At 50.4% G+C, this 23,415-nt stretch overlaps 1 protein-coding gene and 1 pseudogene across 4 annotated transcripts in view; one reads left to right on the forward strand and one right to left on the reverse strand.

Moving 5' to 3' along the window:
- Nucleotides 1-1,739: 1,739 nt before the first annotated feature.
- Nucleotides 1,740-9,092, reverse strand: LOC101520475 (class I histocompatibility antigen, B alpha chain-like; annotated as a pseudogene).
- A 7,749-nt stretch (nt 9,093-16,841) lies between these two features.
- LOC101527525 (putative HLA class I histocompatibility antigen, alpha chain H) overlaps nt 16,842-23,415 on the forward strand; it is a 129,346-nt gene continuing 122,772 nt past the window's right edge. For 3 of the 4 annotated variants that reach the window (XM_058665806.1, XM_058665814.1, XM_058665799.1), the window contains exons 1-6: nt 16,842-16,951; nt 17,221-17,490; nt 17,728-18,003; nt 18,533-18,808; nt 18,887-19,000; nt 19,390-19,422. In XM_058665806.1, the coding sequence (XP_058521789.1) occupies nt 16,879-16,951; nt 17,221-17,490; nt 17,728-18,003; nt 18,533-18,808; nt 18,887-19,000; nt 19,390-19,422 (1,042 nt within the window). In that variant the 5' untranslated portion in view covers nt 16,842-16,878. Of the gene's footprint in view, nt 16,952-17,220; nt 17,491-17,727; nt 18,004-18,532; nt 18,809-18,886; nt 19,001-19,389; nt 19,423-19,760; nt 20,088-23,415 lie in introns of those variants that run through there. The other variant, XM_004598782.3, reaches the window with a different exon arrangement.

Below are 23,415 nucleotides of genomic sequence, written 5' to 3' on the forward strand. Positions count from 1 at the left end.
TAACAGTGTGCTTTCCACGCTGGGCTGAGAGCAGAGTGTGAGGCTCTAGGGCAGAGAGCAGCCCTGGAGCCCTTTGCATGGGAGGGCAGGGCTGGTTCCCACAGCAGCAGCAAAGACACTTGTCCTCTATGGCCCAGAGCAAGGACAGCCCAGCACAGCCCCACGGGGTCCCGTGGTCTGCCTTCCCATGCCGTTCTGCTCGCTCTCCCTCTTTGTCACACTGATGCCCCTTACAAGAACCCCCACTCCCCCAAAACACTCCCAGGTCAAAGACAAACCTCACCTAGGGCTTCCTAGCCTCTCCTATCCCCACCTGCAACAGGCTCAACACAGCAAACACATGGATTCTGGAAGATTCCCTGTGCTTCTGCTTATTTTCTCTGGCAAATTTTTGGAATTTCCTGTTTTAATGTTCACACCAACCCCTGTGATAAGAATTGGAAAAATGACTTGCTGTTCAGATTTGCACAGGGAAGGATGAAGTTGCAGCAGATGCACCTGCTAGGTTTTAAATGCACTTAAAGTTCTCAAAATTCTTACATTGTTATGTGCAGCTATTTCCTGCAGTCAAGTCCTCTTTTCATGATTAGTTTATCGCAAGCCAAGATCACAGACATGATGAGGTATTAGGAGGTCCTTTTATTCTAACAGGGTAAGAATGGGAGTGGAGGTGGAGGGGGAAACTAGAAGGGACACATCTCCTGCTATGATGGCAGGATGGGGGCTGCCAGGGCAGGGAAAGAGACAAGATGGAGAGGAAGAGGCAGGATGGAGGGGTCGGGGAAGGGACAGAGAAAGAGAAGGGAAGAGAGAGGGGGAAAAGAAGGGAAGGCCCATGTGGGCTGTGTGCTGGCCCCCAGCACTGATGATTGAGATTATCTGAGCCACAGGTAGGTGGGTGGAGACCGGGGGAGGGACCGGAGAGATTGGGGAGTGGGATTCTCAGATAAGGTGGCAGGCAGGTTACATCTGATTGGTGGATAGCCAGAATGGTGTGAATTTCGCTAGCTGTGAGGGAAGGGAAGCAGGAAGCAGCTCAGGGTCCAAGATGGGATGTTCAGCTCACTCCTCGCAGCACCTGACTTGAGACAGGGATGGAGGCAACCATGCTGGCCTGGGAGGCCAGGCTCCCACCTCACACTGTGCCACAGGAACACACTCGGATGCCTAGGCAGGAAGAGAGAGTGGTGCATCTGGAAGATACAAGGATGAGGACTGGAGCAAGGCTTCCATACATCACCCCAAACAAGGCAATTGTCTTACACTGCAGAAATAAGGTGACAAATTCAGGCTACTACACATGGGGACAGGAACAGCCCAGCACACATAAAAATGTGCAAATGCAAGGAAACCCCCAGGACCTCTGTGTTCCCTTGTCCCCCACAGCCACATCCCAGCCAGCCCCTCCAGGTATCAACTCTCTCTCTCTCTCTCTAATTGGAAAGTCAGATATACAGAAAGGAGGAGAGACAGAGAAGATCTTCTGTCCAATGACTCATTCCCCATGGCCGCAATGGCCAGAGCTGAGCCAATCCGAAGCTAGGAGCCCAGAGCTTCCTCCGAGTCTCCCATGCAGGTGCAGGATCCCAACCTCGACTGCTTTCCCAGGCCACAAGCAGGGAGCTGGATGGGAAGTGGAGCTGCTGGGATTGGAACCGGTGCCCATATGAGATCCCAGGCACTTTCAAGGCAAGGACTTTAGCTGCTAGGCTACCATGCTGGGCTGCAATCATAAACTTTCAAGCTGTGATAGAGCAGTCAGAGCCCTGGGCACTGTACCCACCTGGGAGAACCAGTCGACTTGGTGAGAGCCCCAGGGGTGTGGCTGAGGGAGGAGCTACAGGGTGGGTGGGGCAGCTTCTCCAGGGGCACCTGATTATGAAAGGTTCTTGGGGCTCCCCCACCTCCAAACACACCCCAGTGCTTACCTGCAGCTTTAGTGCAGTTCCCTCCTTTCTTACCTGTGAGAGAAAACATCTAGTGAGAGGCAGGAAGAAGGCGAAGTCTGAAGATCTGCCTAGAGGAAGCCCAGAGGACTGGCTCATCTCAGAGAAGATTCCGGAACTGTGACTGGCAGACCCAGGAAAGGGTCACAAGGTGCCTGTCTTGGAGGTTTATCTTCTGCTGGAACCTCCCCCTGACCTGGGGTTGCTGGAACTCAGGTCCCCGTGAGCAGAGTCATCCCCGTGGAGTGTTTGTTCTCCACCTTCACTTGTGCTTCACACCAGAGCCAGTGTGAGAACCTGGGACCTAGCTGGGGGTGCAGGTGTGTGTGCATTGTGCTTGTCTGGGAACAGGACATGGGGACAGCCTCCCTACGGGACAGAAGACTCAGCCTGAGCTTCACCCTGCCCTACCTGAGCTCTTCCTCATCTTTATTATCACAGCAGTGACCACAGCTCCAATGAACACAGTTGCCATGAGGGCCAGGTCAGTGACTACTCCCCAGACAGGCACAAGGTGAGGGGCTCAGGCAGCCCCTCATGCTCCATGTGGCATATGTATCTCTGCTCCTCTCCAGAAAGCACCAGCACAGCTGCCCATTTCTGGAAGGTTCCGTCCCCTGCAGATCTGGTCTCCACCAGCTCTGTGTCCTGGGTCAGGTCCTCCCCATCTCGCTGCCAGGTGAGTGTGATGTCCTTGGGGTAGAACTTGAGGGCCCAGCACCTCAGGGTGACCTTCTGGTCAGCGATTGGGTGGGTGGCTCACCTTAGATTTAGGAGAATCTAAGGGAAGAATCAAGACATTCAGACACTTTGCATTACCTCCACAGGCTGTGAAAAGCACCTTTCATTTAACCATCCTCAGAATGGACAAGTGAATGGGAGAGGTGATGTAAAACCAAAACTCCTGCTTTGCCTCTGGGGCCAGGGGAATCTCCTTTGCCTTAGAATGTTCAAGAATTAAGGGGATGCAATTCAGACCAGCAGTCCTCAGGTCCTTGAGGAGTAAAAGCAGCCTTCAGGTCTGACTGGGTTGGAGGTCCAGAAACACAGAGAAGCTGGAGTCAGACCCAGCTTGGGTGTGGGGCACAGGACAAGGGCTGAGCCAACTTCAATCAGCTGCGCCCACAGCTGCTGTGGGTGCCCAAAAGAAATCTGCTCTTAAGCTGTTCTCCCTCGCCTTTCAGATCCCTTTATTGACCCAGGAGAGGACCAGGCCCTTGGAGTCACTCTGGTAGGAGATCTCAGAATCCTGGTGATTCCTCACCATCAGGACCCAAAGGGGAAAAGAAGGAGAAGGTACTTGGTTGCCAATCCCATTTTCTCTCCGCTAAGTCAAGAGGTACAGCCTCTATTGTAGGGGAATCTGGAAGCCCCTCCAAGCCCCGTGCACCTGCGCACTGCAACGCACCTTGCCCATCTCCAGGTATCTGTGCAGTCACTGCCTGCATTCCCCCTGCAGGTAGGTCCTGTAGTGCTGGGTGAACCCTAGAGCCTCCCACTTGAGGTGTGTGACCTGAGCCGCTGTGTCGGCCGTGGTCCAGGAGTGCAGGTCCTCTTTGAGGGCAATGTAGGCGAACTGCATGTACCCACGGAGGAAGCGCTGGTCAGGCCCCACTTCGCAGCCCAAGGCCACTGGACAGCTTTGAGTGCCTGGCCCAGCCCTGGGATCAGCCCTTCTCACTAAGCCCCGAAACTGCGTGATGATTGGTCAAAACTCAAACTGAAAATACACCCCCAATGGAGGACCCTACCGGCTGCTCTAGCTGGGACCAGGGGCCTAGAGGGTGTGATGGCCTCAGGGGGAAGCTGAGACCCCGAAATCACGAGCAAGTCCTCACCCCAGCTTCGTCAATGTGGCCCCCGGGCTGACTCACTGTGCTCACTCTGATTATAGTAGCCCAGAGTGGTGCACAGATTCGTGCGCAAAGTCGGCTGGTAGACGCTGGCAATCTGTGCCTGCGCTTCCCAGTACTCGATTCCCTCACGATCCACCCACGGTTTTGTGTCGTCTCTGTCAAAGCTCACCAACAGCGTGTCGTCCCCGAAGCCCATAGAAGTGTAGTGGGGCTCCCAGTGTGCTGGGTGGGATACTGCAATGTGGAGGTAGTGCAGGGAGTGGGAGGCTGCAGTTGGGCGGGGATGGGGACAGATGAGATGTGGGGTCCCTAGAGCCCTCCTCCTGGCTGCACGGACCAGACCCTTCGCCCATCTCCCACTTGTGCCATCTCCCTGTCCACCCCATACTCACCTGCCTGAGTCTCAGGCAGAGCCTGCACCCCGAAAAACAGCAAGAGGAAGGCTTGGAGTTCCACAGATTGACCCCTGAGGGTTTGGGCATCTGAGTACCCTGGGGCATGGAGGGATGGGTGATTGGCTGGGAGTGTGCAATGTTGGGACGTTACAACTATGACAACTATGACAACTATGACAACTATGCAGACAGAAGGCCCTGTCCCAGGTTATGAGAGTTGAAAGTGTAAGTAAAAAGGTGTGGAGGCATCCCCAGGACTAGAATTGTTAGCCCATCACTCCACCCGTGAGACTGACACCCTAAATAAGAGCCACGCCTTGAACTGCGACCGGGAGTGGATCTGCCTCCCTTGCTCTGCACTGAATGCCCCGTTTCCACATTGATTCCAGGCGCCTGGCCTGGGAGCTGTCTGAGGAAGGTGGGGGAGACTCTGCCACTCCAGCCACAGGCAGGCCCAGCTCCTTCTCCTCTCCACGTCTTTTCCAGGATAACTCTCTGTGCGGTACACTCTGGGCTCCTGAACTGTGCCCTGGAGTCTTACACAAGGAAATAGATCCCCAGAGCGTGTGATTTCAGACGATGTCAGCTAACCTGGGAGGGCAGATGAAGAAACTGGCTACCTATTCCCAGTGGGGAATTGTTGGGGTGACTTCCTACAACAATTTTACCTGGATCCTTAACCTGTTTCCTTCAATGGCCATAAATAAAGATTTTTATTTATTTATAAATTTATATATACATTTATATACATTTCTAAAGGAATAAATAATTAAATATATTTCTGTTTCTATTTGAAAGATAGAGAAGGAGAGACAAGGAGAGATTTCCATTCACTGACTCACTCCCCAAATGGCCCCAAGGGCAGAGAAGAATAATTTCAATGATAGGAGCTTGAAAATTCCTCTGATCTCCCACCAGGGTGCAAGAGTCCATGGTCTCTGACCCTCCTCAGCTGTTTTCTTAGTCCACCAGCAGGGAGCTGGATCAGAAGTGGAAAGCTGATGTTTGAATTGTCATACATATGTGGTGCCAGCTCCAGAGGCAGAAGCTTAGCTTGCTATGCCACAGCTCTGTGCAGTATATTTTAGGCAACCTCCCAGAAAGTAGTAAATACTAGATGCAAAAAATATCCTGCTAAGTGTTGGGACAGGGTACAATTCATAGCATACTGGACCACAGTATTCCCCGGAAAGTGCTAGATTCTTGACTGGGCCTGGGCCTAGTAGGGGAACTCTGGGCATTGCTCTGCTGGACTGCAGTTCCTACTGTTGTACAAGAGATCCAGGAATGTGGGCGGGCCAGGCTGGACAAGGCAGTTCCCGGAAAAGTTGTTCCTAATTCCTGGCTTTGGATTGGCTCAGCTTTGGCTATTGCAGGTATGTGGGGAGTGAGTCAGTAGATGCAATATTTTTCTCTCCATATCTGCTTTTCTCTGAAAATTTGCCTTTCCAGTAAAAACAAAGAAATCTTTGAAAAAAAAAAAGACAGGAAAAAGTGAGGAAGCTGGCAGCAACTGTAGTGTGCAGTGCATAGAACATCCCCCTCTCATGCTAACGAAACAGGACTGTGGTGGGAGCTGCTGTCCCGACCACCGCTGTGACCACAAGGAGCAGCAGGTCCAGCAAGAAGGGGATTGATTACCAGCTGGTGCCCCATGAGATCCTTTGCTCTATGACCCACAGCTGAGAAGCCTTGGAGTCCCTAGCCCAGGGAACCTTTGGAGAGGTAGCTAAATACAGGAAGCAACGCATGAAGGAAATTGTGGCTATCAAAATCTTGAAGAACTACCTCTCCTATGCAAGACAAGGAAAGATTAAAGTAAGCATTCATTCCCATTAAGTAGCAAAACTGCTGATGAGTATAATATTGTCTGATCTAATGAGTGCTTTCAACACATAAACACAAGACCCACACCAACCTTATATGATTTAAAAAAAATACTTATTGGTGCCCGATGCAGTAGCCTAGCAGTTAAAGTTCTCACCTTGCACACGCCGGGATCCCACATGGGCACTGGTTTTAAAGCTGGCAGCCCACTTACCTTCCAGCATAGTACTTGTAATCTTGGAAAGCAGTTAAGGACAGCCTGACACCTTGGGACTCTGCACCTGTGTGGGAAACTCAGAAGAGGCTCAGGACTCCTGGTTTCAGATTGGTTCAGCTCTGGCCATTGTGGTCACTTAGGGAGTGAATCAATGGACAGAAGATCTTTCTCTCTGTCTCTCCTCCTCTCTGTATTTATTTTTATTGGAAAGTTAGATATACAGAGAGGAGATACAGAGAGAAAGATCTCCCATTCACTGTTTCACTCCCCAAGTGGCCTTATGGGTGGAGCTGAGCCAATCTGAAGTCAGGATCCAGGAGCTTTTTCGTGTTTCCCACACTGGTGCAGGGTTCCAAAGCTTTGGGCCATCATCCTCTATTGCTTTCCCAGGCCACAAGCAGGCAGCTGTAAGGGAAGCTGAGCAGCCGGGATTCAAACTGGCACCTATGTGGGATCTCAGCACAAGCAGGGTGTGGACTTTAATCACTAGGCTACTGCATTGGGCCCTGTATGATTTTTTAAGCAGAGCAAGTTTAGTCCACTGCCACTCAGCTACATCAGGCCAATCTTGCAGCAGGTGCCCACAGCCTTGAGGAAGCTCAAGAGCCTTGGTTTGATTCATGCTGACCTTAAAGCTGAAAACATAATGCTGGCAGATCCCATTTGTCAACCCTAGTAGTTACAGTCATTGACTGGTTTTGCTAGTTGGATTTACAAAGTTGTGTGCCCAACCTGCTTATAGTTACATTCATACAGACAAGTGGTAAATTATGAAAACTATTTTAAATTGCAGAGCTGTTCTTATATTTAACATGTTGCACAGAGCTACAAATAATATTTATTTATTCATTTATTTATTTACAGGTTAAAAAATAAAAACCTGCCTAAGGCTAGGTATGGGCACTCAGGAGAGCAGGTGAGCCTCCAGCTGGAACACTGCATCCCACATGACAGATCCTGGATGGGAGCTCTGACTCGCCTCTGATTCCAGCTTCCTGCTAATGCACATTTTGAGAGGCACAAAGTCATGACTCAAGGCCTTGGTCCCTGCCACCCACATGGGAGACTCAAACTGAGTTCCAGGCTGCTAGTTCAGGCCTGGCCCAGCCGTGGCTGTCATGGGCATCTGGAGAGTAAAATAGTCATTGGGAGAGTCCTCTGACTCTCTTGCTCTCCTTCTCTCTTTCCCTTAAAAATATGAAATAAATACATTTAAAAAGTTTTTTAGATTCCCAACCCTGATTGATGTGCTAGAAATCAGGCCCAGTGGCTGCTGGAGGTGCCAAGGATGGTTTATGACTCCACAGGAGCCCAGCTGTGTCCTGGAGGCTAGAGATGCTCCCTGGTGTGGCTGGTGTTTGCCAGGGGGTCACTGTGACAGGGCACTGCACACTCACTGTTGGTCTGCCCTTCTCCATGCATGCTGTCTTGCGTTCAAGTCTGTGATTCTGGTCTCTGAATCAACTTCTGTAAGCCAATATCCACTCCTTCCCACTGAAGCCCTGAGAAATGCTGTGTTAAAGAAAGTTTGGTGCAGTTCTTTAAATCCCAGGAAATAAGTGCTCATGAAGCAGATGTGAAGAGGAAAATGTTAAGTGTGGTAATAATCTTAGGAGCAGATATTAGGAGAGCTGTAGGATTGGTTTCCAGGTCCAGAACTAGGAATCAAAACCCGAACAAGCCTATGGCAGTGGGTGCGTGAAATGATGCCCTACTGATATGTGAAAGATTCATGAGCAGGAATTAAGAGTTGGATTGACCCTCCAGCAAGAACTTGGGGAAAACTGGGACTTATAGGGAATTGAGGAGGGGGTGCATGAAGAACTCAGGCCTTGGATCTTGCAATGGGAAGAACATGCATAGCGACTGCGTGCCGATGCCCACCAGAGGGTGTCCAGCTCAAGAGGTTCAAGAGGTTCTGGACAGCAGGGGGTGAGGTAACTGACACCTGTCACTCACCCCCAGCCTCTTGCTCCAGCATCACAGACTGCTCTGGAGTTCCCACCCCAAGTGGTTATGGGTGGCCTGGGCATAGCAATCAATATTCCCATCTCCAAGTCTGGCCTGGGACTGCCCCCACTGAGGGCTCAGCCTGCTAAAGACAACTGTTAAAGAGATGTAAAGCATTTCCTGAAGAACAGAGTTGTCAGAGTTGAACATGTGACCACCGATACAGTAGAGATTTAAACAATCTGAAAACCATGGAAAAGGTGTATTGACAGAAGAGGCTAAGTGCAAGGTAGAAGAGTTGTAAGAATTAATCTTCAACTGTATCCATCTCGTTTTTTAGGTAAATCCTAGCAAGCATTCAAGTATGGCTCCTGAACTTACCGGAGGCTACTTCCAAACATCATGAAAATTGGAAGTGAACAACAACTTCAGATGAATCTCAGGGGCTGCACAGAGATGCCCTGTGCACACTTATGCCTCAGGGAAAACCCAGGACAGTGAAGGGTGGCATTTTGAGGAGACTGAGAGAGCCCTGGACATTATCAGACAGGTGGTGGGAACAGCACAAGGGTAAAAAAAAAGTTGGTGTAGGAAGAGCAATAAAGCACTCTGTAACCTTGTGGGAGAGGATTTCAGGGATGGGAAAGCTTGGGGACCTCTACCCTCACTATACACGGGTAGCTGTAATTTCCAGAGAGCTGCACAGTACTCAGGGACTTTAAATCAAATCTCTGAGACTGACTATGGCAAACACTTGTGGCCATAGCAAATGACCGTTTATCAAAAGAACCGTCCTCCCATCCCGAGGATGGAGGCTGCAGCCCAGCCACTGGATCCCCCCACCTGCATCCTGCAGCTTTATGATCACAGCCATCAAAGTCACAAGCACGGTGTCAGCCATGCTCACTCACCCCAGGGCACAGGCTCCCTCCACATCCTGAAGATCCCAGTTGCCCGTTCTGTACTCAGTCATGCTCACCTTGTGACAGCTGGAAAAGGCCTATCAGTGCTACAAGCTCCAGGCACCCAGTAGTCAAGACACAGTCTTTCATATAACCTGTACTTGGCCCTCTGGAACTGGAGACACAGATAGAGCCTTCCTAGGTCCCACAGCACCAGGACCACTAAGGTTGGTGCCACAACCTGCAGCACCACTTGTGCAAACAAATCCTGTGGTCCTGGGTCAGGTCTGCCCCCACAACCCCAGCTCTGAAACTGTGCTATTGTTACTTTAAATCCCAGTTTCATCCTCACCTGCCAAGCACAGCCTGAAAAACTTGTCGTTTGGATCCCACAGATCCAGGATCACAGGTCCTGCTGACACAAGCTCCAACATCAATCCCGCTTGTCTGACTGGACATGAGGAGAATCCCTCTGTGTCCTGCAGCCCCAAGACCTCGGCTGCTCCTGTCACAAACCCCAGTGTAGCCAGCGTTTGTATTGGAGACTCCTGTCCACAGCATAGTCACGCCACCGCCTCCATGAAGAGCTGCAGTCTGGATCATCACAGCACTGTGGGCATGGCTGGTGTTGGCTGTGGCTGGAGAAATCACACAGAGGCTACACTTCCAGACTCATCTACAATCCAAACAAAGCAATTACCCAGCTGACATCATCTTCATCCCGTCAGAAGAAATCTTTCCCAGTGAAAGCTGCTCCACAGAGGAGAAGGGACTGGGACACTAGATGCACAGACATCAGCACAGGGACATGAGAAACAAGAAGCAGCAAAGAAGCAGGACACCTCCAAGGGAGCACAATGCTTCTCCAGAAATAGATCCCAGTGAGGAGGAAGTTTGTAAAATGCCTGCAAAAGAATTCAACGTAATGATCTCAAGAATTCAAAGCAATGTTCCCAGGGAAAGTCCCTGAGATTGAAGAGAATACAGATAGTTAATTCAGAGATACAAGGAAAACAGTGCAGTATTAAGACAGAAAATTCCACAAACTAGTAGATATGATTTTTTAAATTATTTATTATTTTTAATTCATTAATTACATTGTATTATGTTACACAGTTTCATAGGTACTTGGGTTCTCCCCACCCCTAGTAGATATGATTTTAAAAGATTGATTATGAATTGTAGAGTTGAAAACTCTGATCAATGAAATAAACACACACACAACTGAGATTGTTAACAATAGGATACCTAAAGTAGGAGAATTTCTGAACTTGGAATATAGGCCAATTATATTGATAGAAGCCAGTTAATCCTGTAACAAATAAATATGAAAAAGAAAGAGCAGAAGAAGAGGAAGAAGAGGAGGAGGAGGAGGAGCAGGAAGAATTGCTCAAAGTGAAGAAAGCCTTTGAGATGTATAGGGCAAAGCATGCTTGCATATGGGGCTGCCTGAAGAAGGAAAGAAAATCTTCTAATGAGATAGCAGCTGAAAATTCCCACACCTTAAAAGAGACATGGACATCCAGATCCAGGAAACTCAAAGGACTCAACCAGACTCAACCCAAAAAAAGACTTTCTCTGAGGTGTATGATAATTAAATTGCTAAACGTGAAGACCAGGAGGTGTTTTTAAAACCAGCAAGACAATGTCAAGTTACGTCTAAAGGAAAACCCATTGCGTCAATAGCAGACTGCTCTGTAGAAACCTTCCGGGAAAAAGAATGGGATGACGCACTCAAACTTTTGAAAAAGAAAAAAAGATTACCAGTCAAGGAAACATATCCAGCTCCACCAGAAATAAAGGTGAGTGTAAGTTTTTGCTGGCAAGCAAAACCTGAGAGAATCACCACCAGCCCCTCTCTACAAAAAGGCTTTAATGCTTCACGAGATCTCATGTTAGAAGTAAAAGGATTATACTTGTCATCATGAAAACAGATGGAAAGTACAATTAGTAGAGAAAATACATGAATGAGAACAGGATCAGAACACTACCAAGACTCAAAGATGAGAAATAGGACAGAAGGAGTCAAAGAATATATAGGACATTCAGTAAGGAATTAACAAAATAATACAAGCGAGTCCTTGCCTTTCAATAATCAACTTGAATGTAAATAGATTAAGTTTCACAATAAAAGAATATAGACTGGTCAAATGGATAAAACAAAACAGAATCAAGACTGTTGGGGCCAGCAGTGGCAGGTTAAGATGCTACATGAGGTCTGGTACCCATTTCTTGGTGCTGTTTCAAGTCCTGGCTGCTCCAGTCAGCTGCAGCTCCCTGCTAATGCGCCTGTGAGAGCAGTGGAGGATGGTGCAAGTGCTTGGGCCTCCTCCACTCACTTAAGAGATCAACAGGATCCCTAATTCCTGGCTTCAGCCTGGCTGATGGCGACAAGGATTAGAAATGTCTCTTCCTCTCATGCTTTCTGATGTTCTGTCTCTCAGACAGAATATTTGAGTAAATAAATAACTAAATCTGTAAGAAAAAGGCGTCAGTGTATGCTGCCTACAAGGCATTAATTTCTTTGGTAAAGATACACAGAGGCTGAAACTGAGAAGACAGAACTGCAAACGGAAGTAAAAAAAGGGGCAGGAGAAGCCATACTAATATCAGAGAAAATGGAGTTTAGACAACAAGTAAGTATAAAAAAGATGAAGAAGGTCATTGTAAATTCATAAAAGGATCAACTCAACAGGAAAATGTCACAGTTGTAAATATAGGGCCCGGCGCGATAGTGTAGTGGTTAAAGTTCTTGCCTTGCACACACCGGGATCCCATATGGGCACCGGTTCTAATTCTGGCAGCCCCGCTTCCCATCCAGCTCCCTGCCTGTGGCCTGGGAAAGCAGTGGAGGATGGCCCAAAGCCTTGGGACCCTGCACCCACATGAGAGACCTGGAAGAGTTCCTGGCTCCTTGCTTTGGATTGGCTCAGCTCCAGCTGTTGCGGTTGCTTGGGGAGTGAACCATCGGATGGAAGATCTTCCTCTCTGTCTCTCCTCCTCTCTCTATATATCCACCTTTCCAATAAAAATAAATAAAATTTTTAAAAAGTTGTAAATATGTGCACCAAAGCACACAAACATATAAAACAAATATTATTAGACATGGGGAAAAAGATAAATTCCAATACAATACAGTTGCAGGCATTCGTGGGATGAATCAGGGATGGGAGATGTGTGTGTGTGTCTGTTTCTCTGATATAATATGTTAAAAACTATGACATACAATAAAAACCACATGAAAAGGAAATTTTATAGAAATAAGAGCAGACATCAAAACCAGAAACACTTCAAATGAACAGCTTAAAAATACATCTAAGGACTTAGAAAAGTAAGACCAGGCCAAGCCCCAAATTGGTAGAAGGCAAGACATAATAAAGAGTTGAACATAAATAAAATCAAAATTAAAAAGACAATACAGGCTGGCACTGTAACTTAGTAAGCTAAGCATCTGCCTGTGGTGCCTACATTTCTTTGGCTACCAGCTAGTATCCCACCTACTGCACTTCTTATGCAGCTCCCTGTAATAGTCTGGGAAAGCAACCGAGGATGGCCTAGGTCTTTGGGCCCCTGTGCCTGTTTGGGAGATGGGGAAGAAGCCCCTGACTCCCAGCTTTGGATGGGCTCAGCTCTGCTCACTGTGGCCATTTGGGGAGTGAACCAGTGAATGGAAGATCTTTCTCTCTGTCTCCTCTTTGTATCTCTGTCTTTTAAATAAAAATATTTATCAAAAGTGCATTAATAAAATAAAATTTAAAAAGACAACACACAAAAACCTCCCAGAGGTTGGACTGAGGTGGGGTGGGTAAGATAGTTGGCACTGTCCAACGGTGTGTGGCCTCCATTTAACACAGTGGCTGTCGGATCCAACACACCTGTGACTGATAGGGCGCAAGGCTTACAAGTCTGTCCCAGACCAACAGGATGCCTTCAGCACCTACCCAAGGAATATCTCTGGGATACCTGCAGGAACCAGTCAAGCAAGCCCTGTAAGGTTTCCCTACAGGTTCTCTGACCAGGTCTGGGAGCCCCACCTTTGAGAATCTGACAGATTGGAGAAGGCAGATTACACTGGATGGCTTCATCCAGGGCTGCACTGCCTGTGGGTGGGCATGCCAGGACAGCTGGATCCAGGCGTCTGTGAGCAGTTCCTTTCTGTGGTCTGCAATGTTCCTTAATATCAGCCTTGTAAACAGTGAGAGGACTTGTCCAGCGTAGATGGAAGTGCCAAATTACTTAAATTTAAAGAAGCAGAATACAGATGTTACATTTTACATAGTTAGTATCTGGAGACCTGCTATGGATAGCTAAGGAATGATTTTGCAGTTGTAACATGTTAATTATAATGCAAATGCTGGGCCTGGTGACTATGACCCGAGGTAAATTAATAACATGTCAGGAATTCTGCTGGGATAAATACCTCAAGTACATGTCTAGATACTTCTAGTCCTGAAGTATAAAAGTCATCCAATAACTTTAGAATAATACAGAACCTCCATAGAAGGTTTTTTATGTCCCGTACCGTACTTCCTAAATAGGTGTTTATTAAATCATTGGAATGTGTGACATTAACAGAAAATGAATGCTGGGACAACCAAAAACACCTCAGAAATTTCAGAAGCGAATAGCAAAAGATCAAAGCGGGCCCATTGTGGTAGCCTAGTGGATAAAGTCTTCATCTTGCATACTCAGGATCCCATACGGACCCAGGTTTGTATCCCTGCTGCTTCATTTCCCTTTTAGCTTCCTGCTTGTTGCCTGGAAAGCAGTTGAGGATGGCCCAAAAGCCTTGGGACTCTGCACCGGTGTGGGAGACCTGGAAGAAGCTCCTGGCTCCTGGCTTTGGATTGGTTCAGCTCCACCATTACGGCTACTTGAGTAGTGAGCCAGCAGATGGAAGATCTTTCTCTCTGTTTCACTCTGTAAATCTGACCTTCCAACAAAAATAAATAAATCTTAAAAACAAAAAAGGATTGAAGCAGTTATTAAAAGAAAAGTCCAGTGTCTGATGATCTTATAGCCAAATTCTCCAAAATATTTAGGGAAGAATCAATCCAAAAAGTTCTCAAACTACTGTAAACAAATTGAAAAAATGGGATTCTGTAAAACTCTTTTCAGGAAGTCAGCATTTCCGATGTAAACCAGACAAAGATACAAAAAAAAGTTCATCCAATTTGGAAGGTAGGGTAAAGCATCATGTTTATGGATGATTTGATTTTTTTGCATGGAAAAGCATGAAATATCCACCAAAAGCTGTTAGCAGTGAAGTGGTAAAGCACAAAATCAACATACAAAATTTTAGCATTTTTAAAGAAAAAATTGTTTAAAAGAAAGCTTGCTAAAAGAGAGGTTGAGAAAACACCACCATTCATTATAGGTATAAAAATTTATTTAGGAATAAATAACCAACAAAATGAATGATCTTCAGAGTGAGAATTACAATTACTGATGAGAGAAATTATAGATAATAAAAAAGGAATGATATTTTATGTCAGGGATTGGAAGAATTTATATTCTTAAAGTATCCTTATGACCCCAAATGACCTGCAGATTAATACAATTTTCAGGTTAGCTAGAAATTTGTTTGGCTACCATAGTAGCAATTACACATGCAGGTATGATCATGAATGAGCCCTTCCCTTCCCTCCTTTCCTCTCTCTTTCCCTTCCCTTCTTATTTTCCTTCCTTTTCTTGGGAGAGCGGGCCAGGGCCACAGAGGCCATAGGCCCAGCTGAGAGAAGGCCTATGGCCTGAGCCACACCTCATAGATGGGGAGCCTGAAGATATTCCCCTGGTTCTGAATGGTTACCTAGCTGGAACAGGGCCTGAGCCAGGAAGGTGCTGCTATGCCTCCTCACATGCTGGAGACCAGCCACCTGAACCTTCCAGGTACACTTGCCCTATAGGAATTGCTCTTGTTCTAACTGATGGCCTTTGGCTTTGGCAAGCAGCTTGTGCTTGCACACCCTCTTGGTTTGTGACGCCTCCAGTCATTAGTCTCAGGGAGCAGAGCCCATGAGTGTGTGGGCTGCCCTCTGTGCGCATGCTGCATGTCGGACCTCTTCCTTTGCTGATTCTTGTGCAAAGGAGAGGAACACAACTAGGCACACTTGAAAGACAAGTGTGTCTATTTCAGAAAACCAGTTGAAGACCTCAAATGCCTCTTCAAAAGTCAAAAAGGTAAACACAGCCTTTGCTTTCTCCGTATTAAGGCTGCAACCCCAAGCTCTGGGGGAGGCTGGAGGATAACTCCAACCCCAAGACCGCATGTCACCTCTGTGAGAGCCTGCCCAGAGAGCACAGCCACACCAGGCCTGGAGTCTAACCCAGAATGGGAACAAGGAAGGAGCATAGTTCCAAGACACTGAGTGTGGCAACCTGTGATGCAGGATTGAAAAGCTAGCAAAGCCCGGGTTCCAGTGCGCACTTGAGACTCCAGGTAAGTGTCATCCCCCCTGGAGGGATTCATGAGCTGTCGTGAACACTCATTCCATGAAACAAAATTTTCCCCAATGTTTGTTGTACTTTTCCTTTTATGATTGTCACATGCTGCAATTAAACTAATAATACAATCTGATTTAGTTCTTTGAATTTAGTTCTTTGAAAGTGAGATGGAGCAATTAGAATGGGTCATTTAACAGTCTATTTATCTATTTATTCACTTGAAAGGAATGGCTAGGGTGGGCACTGTGGTGCATCAGGTTAAGTTGCCTGCAATCCAAGCATCCCAGAACACAGCACCTGGCTCAGTTATCTGCAGAAGCTGCAGAAGATGACTCAGGTGCTTGGGTTCTTGCATGCTGGTGGAGGCCCAGATGTAGCTGTGGGCTCCTGGTTCCAGCCCAAGACATGGGGACCACGTAGGAGTAAACCAGTGGGTGGAAAATCCCTTGGATAATCTTCTGCTGTTTTTCTAGATATATCAGCAGCAAGATGGGTGGAGGCAGAACATTCTGGACTCCAAGCAGCTCCAGGAGTGGCTACACCACAGCAAATGCTGCTGCTTGGCTGCTTACATGAGCAATGGTACTCCTGACTCACACCAGCAAAGCAGCTGACCACAGTAGGAATGACTGTAACTGGGTGGTAGGAGAGGGACCCTGATAGTGCCCCAGTTCAGGAAGGGGAGGGGTGTAATGGAGGAGGGGAACACAGGTAGAGGAGGAAACAATGAGGAAGGGCTGGGAGGAGTTGGGAACAGGAGCAGAGGTCAGGATTCTAAAGCAGCAGGTGGGCAGGGCTCAAGCGCTGTGTAGGGGATTCTGATATTTTAACAGACCCCAGCTGAGATCCCCAGCAGTATGTTAGCATCTTGTGGGGCTACCTGAAATCTAACGCCCTCCTAATGTGAATCAGGTTGAACAATACCAGTGCAACAACAGAACACGCAGTCTTAGATGCAAATAATAATTGAATTGGGAAAATAAAAATTTGGGCGGGTCCTGGTCTAGGCCTCTAGGGATCCTTCAGCCAGCCCCGGGCCTATCCTCAGGGAGGGGACATCACACAGGCCTGGGCAGCCGGGCACAGGGTCAGGGCACAGTCTCTGGTACCCGCCTGGCCCTCAGGCTCTCAGTCCCAGGGCAGGTCTGGGCCAGGGAGGCAAGAGCAGGGAGTCCCCACCTCCTCCAGGGTCACTTTCCCTCTCACAGCCTGAGTGAGCTCCTTCTGCCCGGACATTCCTGATGGTGACGCGGGTACACCTCGCACTCCCATTGGGCGAGCGGTTTCCAAGGAACCAAACAGCGCCGCCCAACCGGGATAGCGTCTCCTCAGCGGTCCAGGATGGGGTCCATGGCGCCCCGGACCCTCCTCTTGCTGCTCGCGGGGGCCCTGGCCCTGACCGAGATCGGGGCGGGTGAGTGCGGGTCGGGAGGGAGACCGACTCTGCGGGGCAGGAGCGAGGGGAGCGCGGGGAGGGGACACAGGACCCCGGGGAGCCGCTTCTGGCTGCTTCTCGCATTCTGTCCCTCCCGAAATTTAAAACGCTCTCTTCTCCCCACCGCGAAATTTCGCAGTCCCCACACTTCCTTAGTCTCCTCCCTAACCCAGCTCCGCACTCCTCGGTCCTAAGGGTCCCACTTCGGGGTGAGGATCTGCTCGGGTTTCAGCCCCTCTCTCCCCCAGGCTCCCACTCCATGAGCTATTTCTACACTGCTGTGTCCCGGCCCGGCCTCGGGGAGCCCCGCTTCATCTCCGTGGGCTACATGGATGACACGCAGTTCGTGCGCTTCGACAGCGACGCCGAAAACCCGAGAGAGGAACCCCGGACTCCGTGGATGCAGCGGATGGATCAGGAGTACTGGGACCGGGAGACACAGATCTCCAAGAACAACACACAGATTTTCCACGAGAACCTTCAGACCGCGCTCCGCTACTACAACCAGAGCGAGGCCGGTGAGTGACCCGACCCCTCCCCACGTGCGCCCAGGTCGCTCGGGGTCCCCGGGGCCGAGGTCCCCCCCACCCCGAGACTGCGCGCCAAGCAGAATGTGCCTAGGGGACTGCGCTGCAAGCCAGGAGAAGCCCGCGGGACACGCCCGGGGTTCGTTTTTCGGGTTCCGCTGAATTCCCGCGGGTCGGTGAGGGCGGGGGCGGAGCTGCGTGGCCAGGGCTGACCGCGGGCGGGGACAGACTCTCACACCATCCAGGAGATGTACGGCTGCGAGATCGGGGCTGACGGGAGCCTCCTCCGCGGGTACGAGCAGTGGGCCTACGATGGCACTGACTACATCGCCCTGAATGAGGACCTGCGCTCCTGGACCGCGGCCGACATGGCGGCTCAGAAGACCAAGCGCAAGTGGGAGGCTGCGGGTGATGCTGAAAACAGCAGGGCCTACCTGGAGGGCGAGTGCGTGGAGTGGCTGCACAGATACCTGGAGATGGGAAAGGACACTCTGCAGAGATCAGGTGTGCGGGGTTGGGAGGGGCCGCCCTCACCCACCTCCCCCGGGGGCTGGGGCAGCAAGGAGGGGAGGAAAGTGGGAGCCAGGCCAGTGTCCCCCTCTCCTGTTGGCCACAATGGGACATCCTCCTGGGTTTTGGGTCCAGTGCCAGAGATCCGCTGTTCCATCAGGGGAGGAGGGACCAGGGGAGGGACAGGGGGAAGGCACAGAAAGTTCTGGAAATAACCCTCTTGGTGCCCTGGACTCCACCAAGATTTTGTGATCCTCACCCCTCCCTCCCCTCCAAGCCAGTGTGCTGGGAGGTTTCATTCCAGGCTATGCTCCTCAGAGACCTGGGCCCTCCTACCCTAGCCAGATACCTGATTCTAGAACTTTCCAAACACTAGAGTATCTTATTGTCTTTATCCAGGCTAGGTCATGGTTTTGACCTCTTCCACCACCCCATTCTGCAGTCCACTCTCAGGGTCACTGAGTGTAACTTTAGTGTCAGGGGAAGAACATGAAAGGCCTGAATTTTCCAAATCTTCCCTCAGACCCACCCACAGCACACGTGACACACCACCCAGTCTCTGACCAGAAGGTCACCCTGAGGTGCTGGGCCCTCAAGTTCTACCCCAAGGACATCTCACTCACCTGGCAGCGAGATGGGGAGGACCTGACCCAGGACACAGAGCTGGTGGAGACCAGGCCTGCAGGGGATGGAACCTTCCAGAAGTGGGCATCTGTGCTGGTGCCTGCTGGAGAGGAGCAGAGTTACACATGCCACGTGGAACATGAGGGGCTGCCTGAGCCCCTCACCCTGAGATGGGGTAAGGAGGGCAGAGCCTTCAACAGAGGCGGGACTGAGCCCTTGGGTCAGAGCCCCTTATTGTCCCTTCCCTTCTCAGAGCCTCCTCAGGCCACTGTGCCCATGTGGGGAGTCATCGCTGGCCTGGTCCTCCTGGCAGCTGTGCTCACTGGAGCTGTGGTCACTGCTGTGATGATGAAGAGGAAGCACTCAAGTAGGTCAGTGTGAGGGCTGGGTCTGAGTCCCTGGTCCCCCAGAGAGAAGGTTCCCATTCCTGGGAAGCACTGTGCACACACACCTGTACCCCTAGCTGAGTCCCAGGTTGCTCACACTGGCTCTGGTGTGAAGCACAAATGAAGGTGGAGAACAAACACTCCACGGGGATGACTCTGCTCATGGGGTCCTGAGTTCCAGCAGCCCCAGGTCAGGAGCAGGTCCCAGGTGAGGAACATCTCCACGAGAGGCACCTCCTGATCCTTTCCTGGGTCTGCTAGCCATGGGTCTGGAATCTTCTCTGACATGAGCCACTTCTCTGGGCTTCCTCTAGGCAAGTCCCCAGGTCCTGCCCTCTCTCTGTCTCTCACCAGCTCTTTTCTATCACAGGTGAGAAAGGGGGGAGCTACACTAAGGCCGCAGGTAAGCACTGGGGTGTGTTTGAAGGTGGGGGAGTCCCCAAAGCCCTTGCTATAGTCAGTTGCCCCTGGAGAAGCTGCCCCGCCTGCTCTGTAGCTCCTCCCTCAGCCACACCCCCAGGGCTGTCACCAAGTCCTGATTGGTTCTCCCAGGTGGGGACAGTGCCCAGGGACTGTTTGCTCTCTCAAAGCTTGAAAAGTGATACCTGGAGGGCCTGGAGGGGAGAGGGGCCTGGGTGAGGGGACACTGAGGGGCTGGGGGGTTCCCTGAATCTGAGCATTTGCACAATACGTTCCTGTCCTCATAGGCAATGACCTCAATTTTTCACCTTGTTTCTGTAGTGTGAGACAACCGCCTTGTTGCAACAGACATGCTGAAGTCCTCATCTTGGTTTTCTTCAAAAAGCCCTGCCCTCCCTTCCTGCCAAGGCATCTGAGTGTGTTCCTGTGGGCACAGTGTGAGGTGGGAGCCTGGCCCTCCCAGCCCAGCATGGGCTCCTCTGTCCCTGTCTCAAGTTTTGTCATTTGCTGCAGATTTGTTCTTCCCTGTGCAATTCTTTTTTATTTTTTTTCCAATTCCAATCACGAGGTGTTGGTGAGAAAAGTAAAAGAGGAAATTCCAAAAATTTGAGAGAGAAAATAAACAGAAGCACCAAGAACCTTCCAGAATCCGTGTGTTTCCTGTGTTGAGTATGTTATAAGTGGGGAGAGGAGAGGCTGGAAAAGTCCTGGGTAAGGACAGGGCTGTGCCCAGGCAGTGCTCCATCCATTGGACTTTCTCATTGTCACTCAGCTGCCGCAGTGTCCTGGTCTGTCTGGTAGGACATGTCCACCGGTACCTGCTGTCATAGCATTCAACCATGGCCAGGCTGACTTGTGTCATGTGCCTGAGGCAGTGGAACCTGTATGGAACTGGAGCAGCCAAAGCTGAGGCTTAGGTTCAGTACTTGGTTCTCATCTTCTTATGTTCATTTTGCTCCTTAGTGTCACTGGCTGATTGTACCTGCTCTTCCTGTGTGTTAGCTGTGGTGGCCTTCACTTCCGTGTGTGCAGGACACAGTGGAGGGGGGAAGCAGGAGAGCAGAGGACACTTGTGAGAAAGCACAGGCCGCGGGGACACCAGCAGGTGGGGACCTTCTCTGTAGCGGGCACAGGCGGCCTCTGTCTCAGGCTCCACTAATGAACCATGGGGTCTGGAAGGGGCAGGTGCTACATGCTCATCACTCAGCTGACTTTACTGTGAGTCAGACCCAGTGCTGGGCAAGGTGGTCCAAGGTGGGTGTGAATGCCAGAGCAGCTGGCTGTCTCACCATCGTGGTCAGCATGCATTGCCCTGAGGAGGTGACCCTGAGGAAGGTTGGAAGGACACAGTGAGTCATCTGCAAAGGTATCTGGGCAGGTGCTGTGCAGGCAGGGGACAGCCAGTGCAAATGCCCTGGGCAGGAGCGAGTCTGCACACGGAGCAGGGAGCCTTCAGGAAGGCTGGGTTGGGGCATCACCGTCCAGTAGACCACACACACACTGGAAGGCTCAGCCTTGGCTCTGAGTGAGGTGGGAACCACGAGACAGCTCCGAGCAGAGGAGGGATGTGTGCACCTTCTCCTATCCAGGGACCACCCTGGCTGCTGCATGAGGACGGGGCTGAGAGACTGCGAGGCTGGAGACAACACTCTAGGAGGTACTGTGGTATCCAGGCAAGGATGCCAGTCACTGTGGTGGGTGTGGTCATGGGCAGAGTAGGAGATATGAGATTCTAGATCCTTCTGCAGCATGTATAGAAGGACAGCACTTCCAGTGGACTGCATCCAGGGAATGAGAAGGAGGAGGTGAGGAGGACACCCAGGGCTTCAGGCCATGCCAGTGGGGGGATGGAATCACTGTGGGAAAAGGGTGACCTTGGAGGGTGGATCCAAGGAAGTGCCATCTAGGTGTTCAGTGAAGGAGTAGTGGGAGCCGGGCCCTTAGAAGTGAGTGACACTGCAGGGCTGGCAGTGACCATGAGTCTCGGGCTGAGGGGAGATGTCTGTGCAGGAGAAACATACTGAAGAGGTGGTTCCATGTGGACCACATTTGCAGTCATGAGCAGAGATGGAGCACCCAAGGAGTGACAGTGATGTTAGTAGGCGCAAGAACGAGCCCTGGGCCTGCAGGGCTAGGTGGGGGAGGATGGTAGATCAGGGGACAAGCCACAGCCCCACTATTTGCAAGGCTAGGGTCGGTGTAAGGACCAGAGACCACAGACATGCTAGGGAATTCTTGGACACTGGGATGGCTGGGACTGTCTGCAGTGGGCAGGGAATCTGCATGTGGTTCAGGTGGGTGTTGATGGTGCCACCCTCACAGCACACTCTTGCAAGAGGGGAGACAGGACTCTTACCTGGACCTCAGCCTCCCCTGAAAGATGGTCACATGAGCACACTTGGGCCCTGGACCCCACATGGTGAGGGGCTGCTCTGGCAGAGACCTGGGTGCAGGCAGCACAGCTTAGAGAGGTTTCACTTATGATGTTATAGGCTTACAAGGTGGGCAACACATGCACCTGGTTCTGAGCCACACCTCCCCCCTGACCTCTGACCTTCTCCAGATTGTTGTGCTGGGCAATGGTGCCAGGTGGGGCAGAGAGTACCAATCCTAGGCCCTACCTTCACCCGCAAACCAGGCACCTTCCCAGTTAGCTGGGACTTCGGGGGAGGGGGCAGTCACTGTACTCTCAGCTCCCAATGTTCACATCCAGACATGGCACAGCCAAGGTCAAAGGCGCCTGTGTTTCTGAGAGCCCACAATCAACTCTGCTTTCACCCACACTGGGAACCCTTGGGCCTGTGAACAAAGAGCACTACAAGGGAGAGGGATAAAAAATATTTCTACTTATTTGAAGATTTTTTTTTTCATCTTTTTGAAAAGGAGTGTGTTCTCCCATCCCCTGGCTCACTCCCCTAATGTCCACACTGCTGGGGGCGGGGCATGCCAAAGCCCAGAGCCCAGAACTCAGTCCAGGTGTCCTCCTGCTTCATCCACTGCCTCCCAGGGTGTGCACTGGGTGGACTCTGGACTGGAAGTGGAGCCAGGACTCCAACAGAGCACTGAGATGGGATCAGGTGTCCCAAGCTGAGTCTTCACCCCTGTGCCAGTGCCCACACCTAACTCCCTGGTTTTCATTAAGGAAAGAAATAAAAAGAACAGATGGTCAGTGATGACACAGGACGTTGGGACGCATGATATCCTCTCTCCTGAGTGGCAACCCAGGTGGAAGATTCAGAAAGAGGCTCACAGCTGAGCACGTGGAACCTCCCTGGATCCTGCTGCCTCACATGGTGCCCCACATGGGCTCTCCCTCCTTGTAGCCCTCGATGAAATCTAGGAGTTTCTCATTTGCCCATCACCTGACTGTGTGACACTGTAGCTGACTCAGTGAAGAGAAAATACAGAAAACCTGGTTGAGGCTGCACAGCCAGGAGCAGAATCCATGGCCTCACCCTGGGTGGTCCCAGCTGGGAACCACATCCCGACTTCTGGGCACAGAGGGCACAGCTCACACCCATGACCCCGATGCTGGATCTGGGCCTGCACCAGGACTGCTGTCCCTGGTGCCCTGATTTTTACATTAGAGATGTCACTGACAGCTTTGGGGTCCTGATGTTGCAGCTCTGAGGTGTGATAGAAATGCTTCTGTTGGAGCACAGCATGGTGGTCCAGCAGCTAAATCCTCACCTTGCATCTGCTGGGATCCCATGGGGGCTCTGGTTCATGTTCTGGCTGCTCTGCTTTCCATCTAGCTTCCTACTTGTGTCCAGGAAAAGCAGGAGAGGATGAACCAAAGTCTTGGGAACCTGCACCCCTCTGGTAGACCTGGAAGAAGCTCCTGCCTCCTGGCTTTGGATTGTCTCAGCACAGGCTATTATAGCCACTTGGGGAGTGAGCCAGCAGATGGAAGATCTTTCTCTCTTTATCTTCTTCTCTCTGCAAATCTGCCTTTCCAATAAAATATAAATTAAAA

This window comes from Ochotona princeps, chromosome 1 (genome assembly GCF_030435755.1).
Source record: "Ochotona princeps isolate mOchPri1 chromosome 1, mOchPri1.hap1, whole genome shotgun sequence".
NCBI classification, from domain to species: domain Eukaryota; kingdom Metazoa; phylum Chordata; class Mammalia; order Lagomorpha; family Ochotonidae; genus Ochotona; species Ochotona princeps.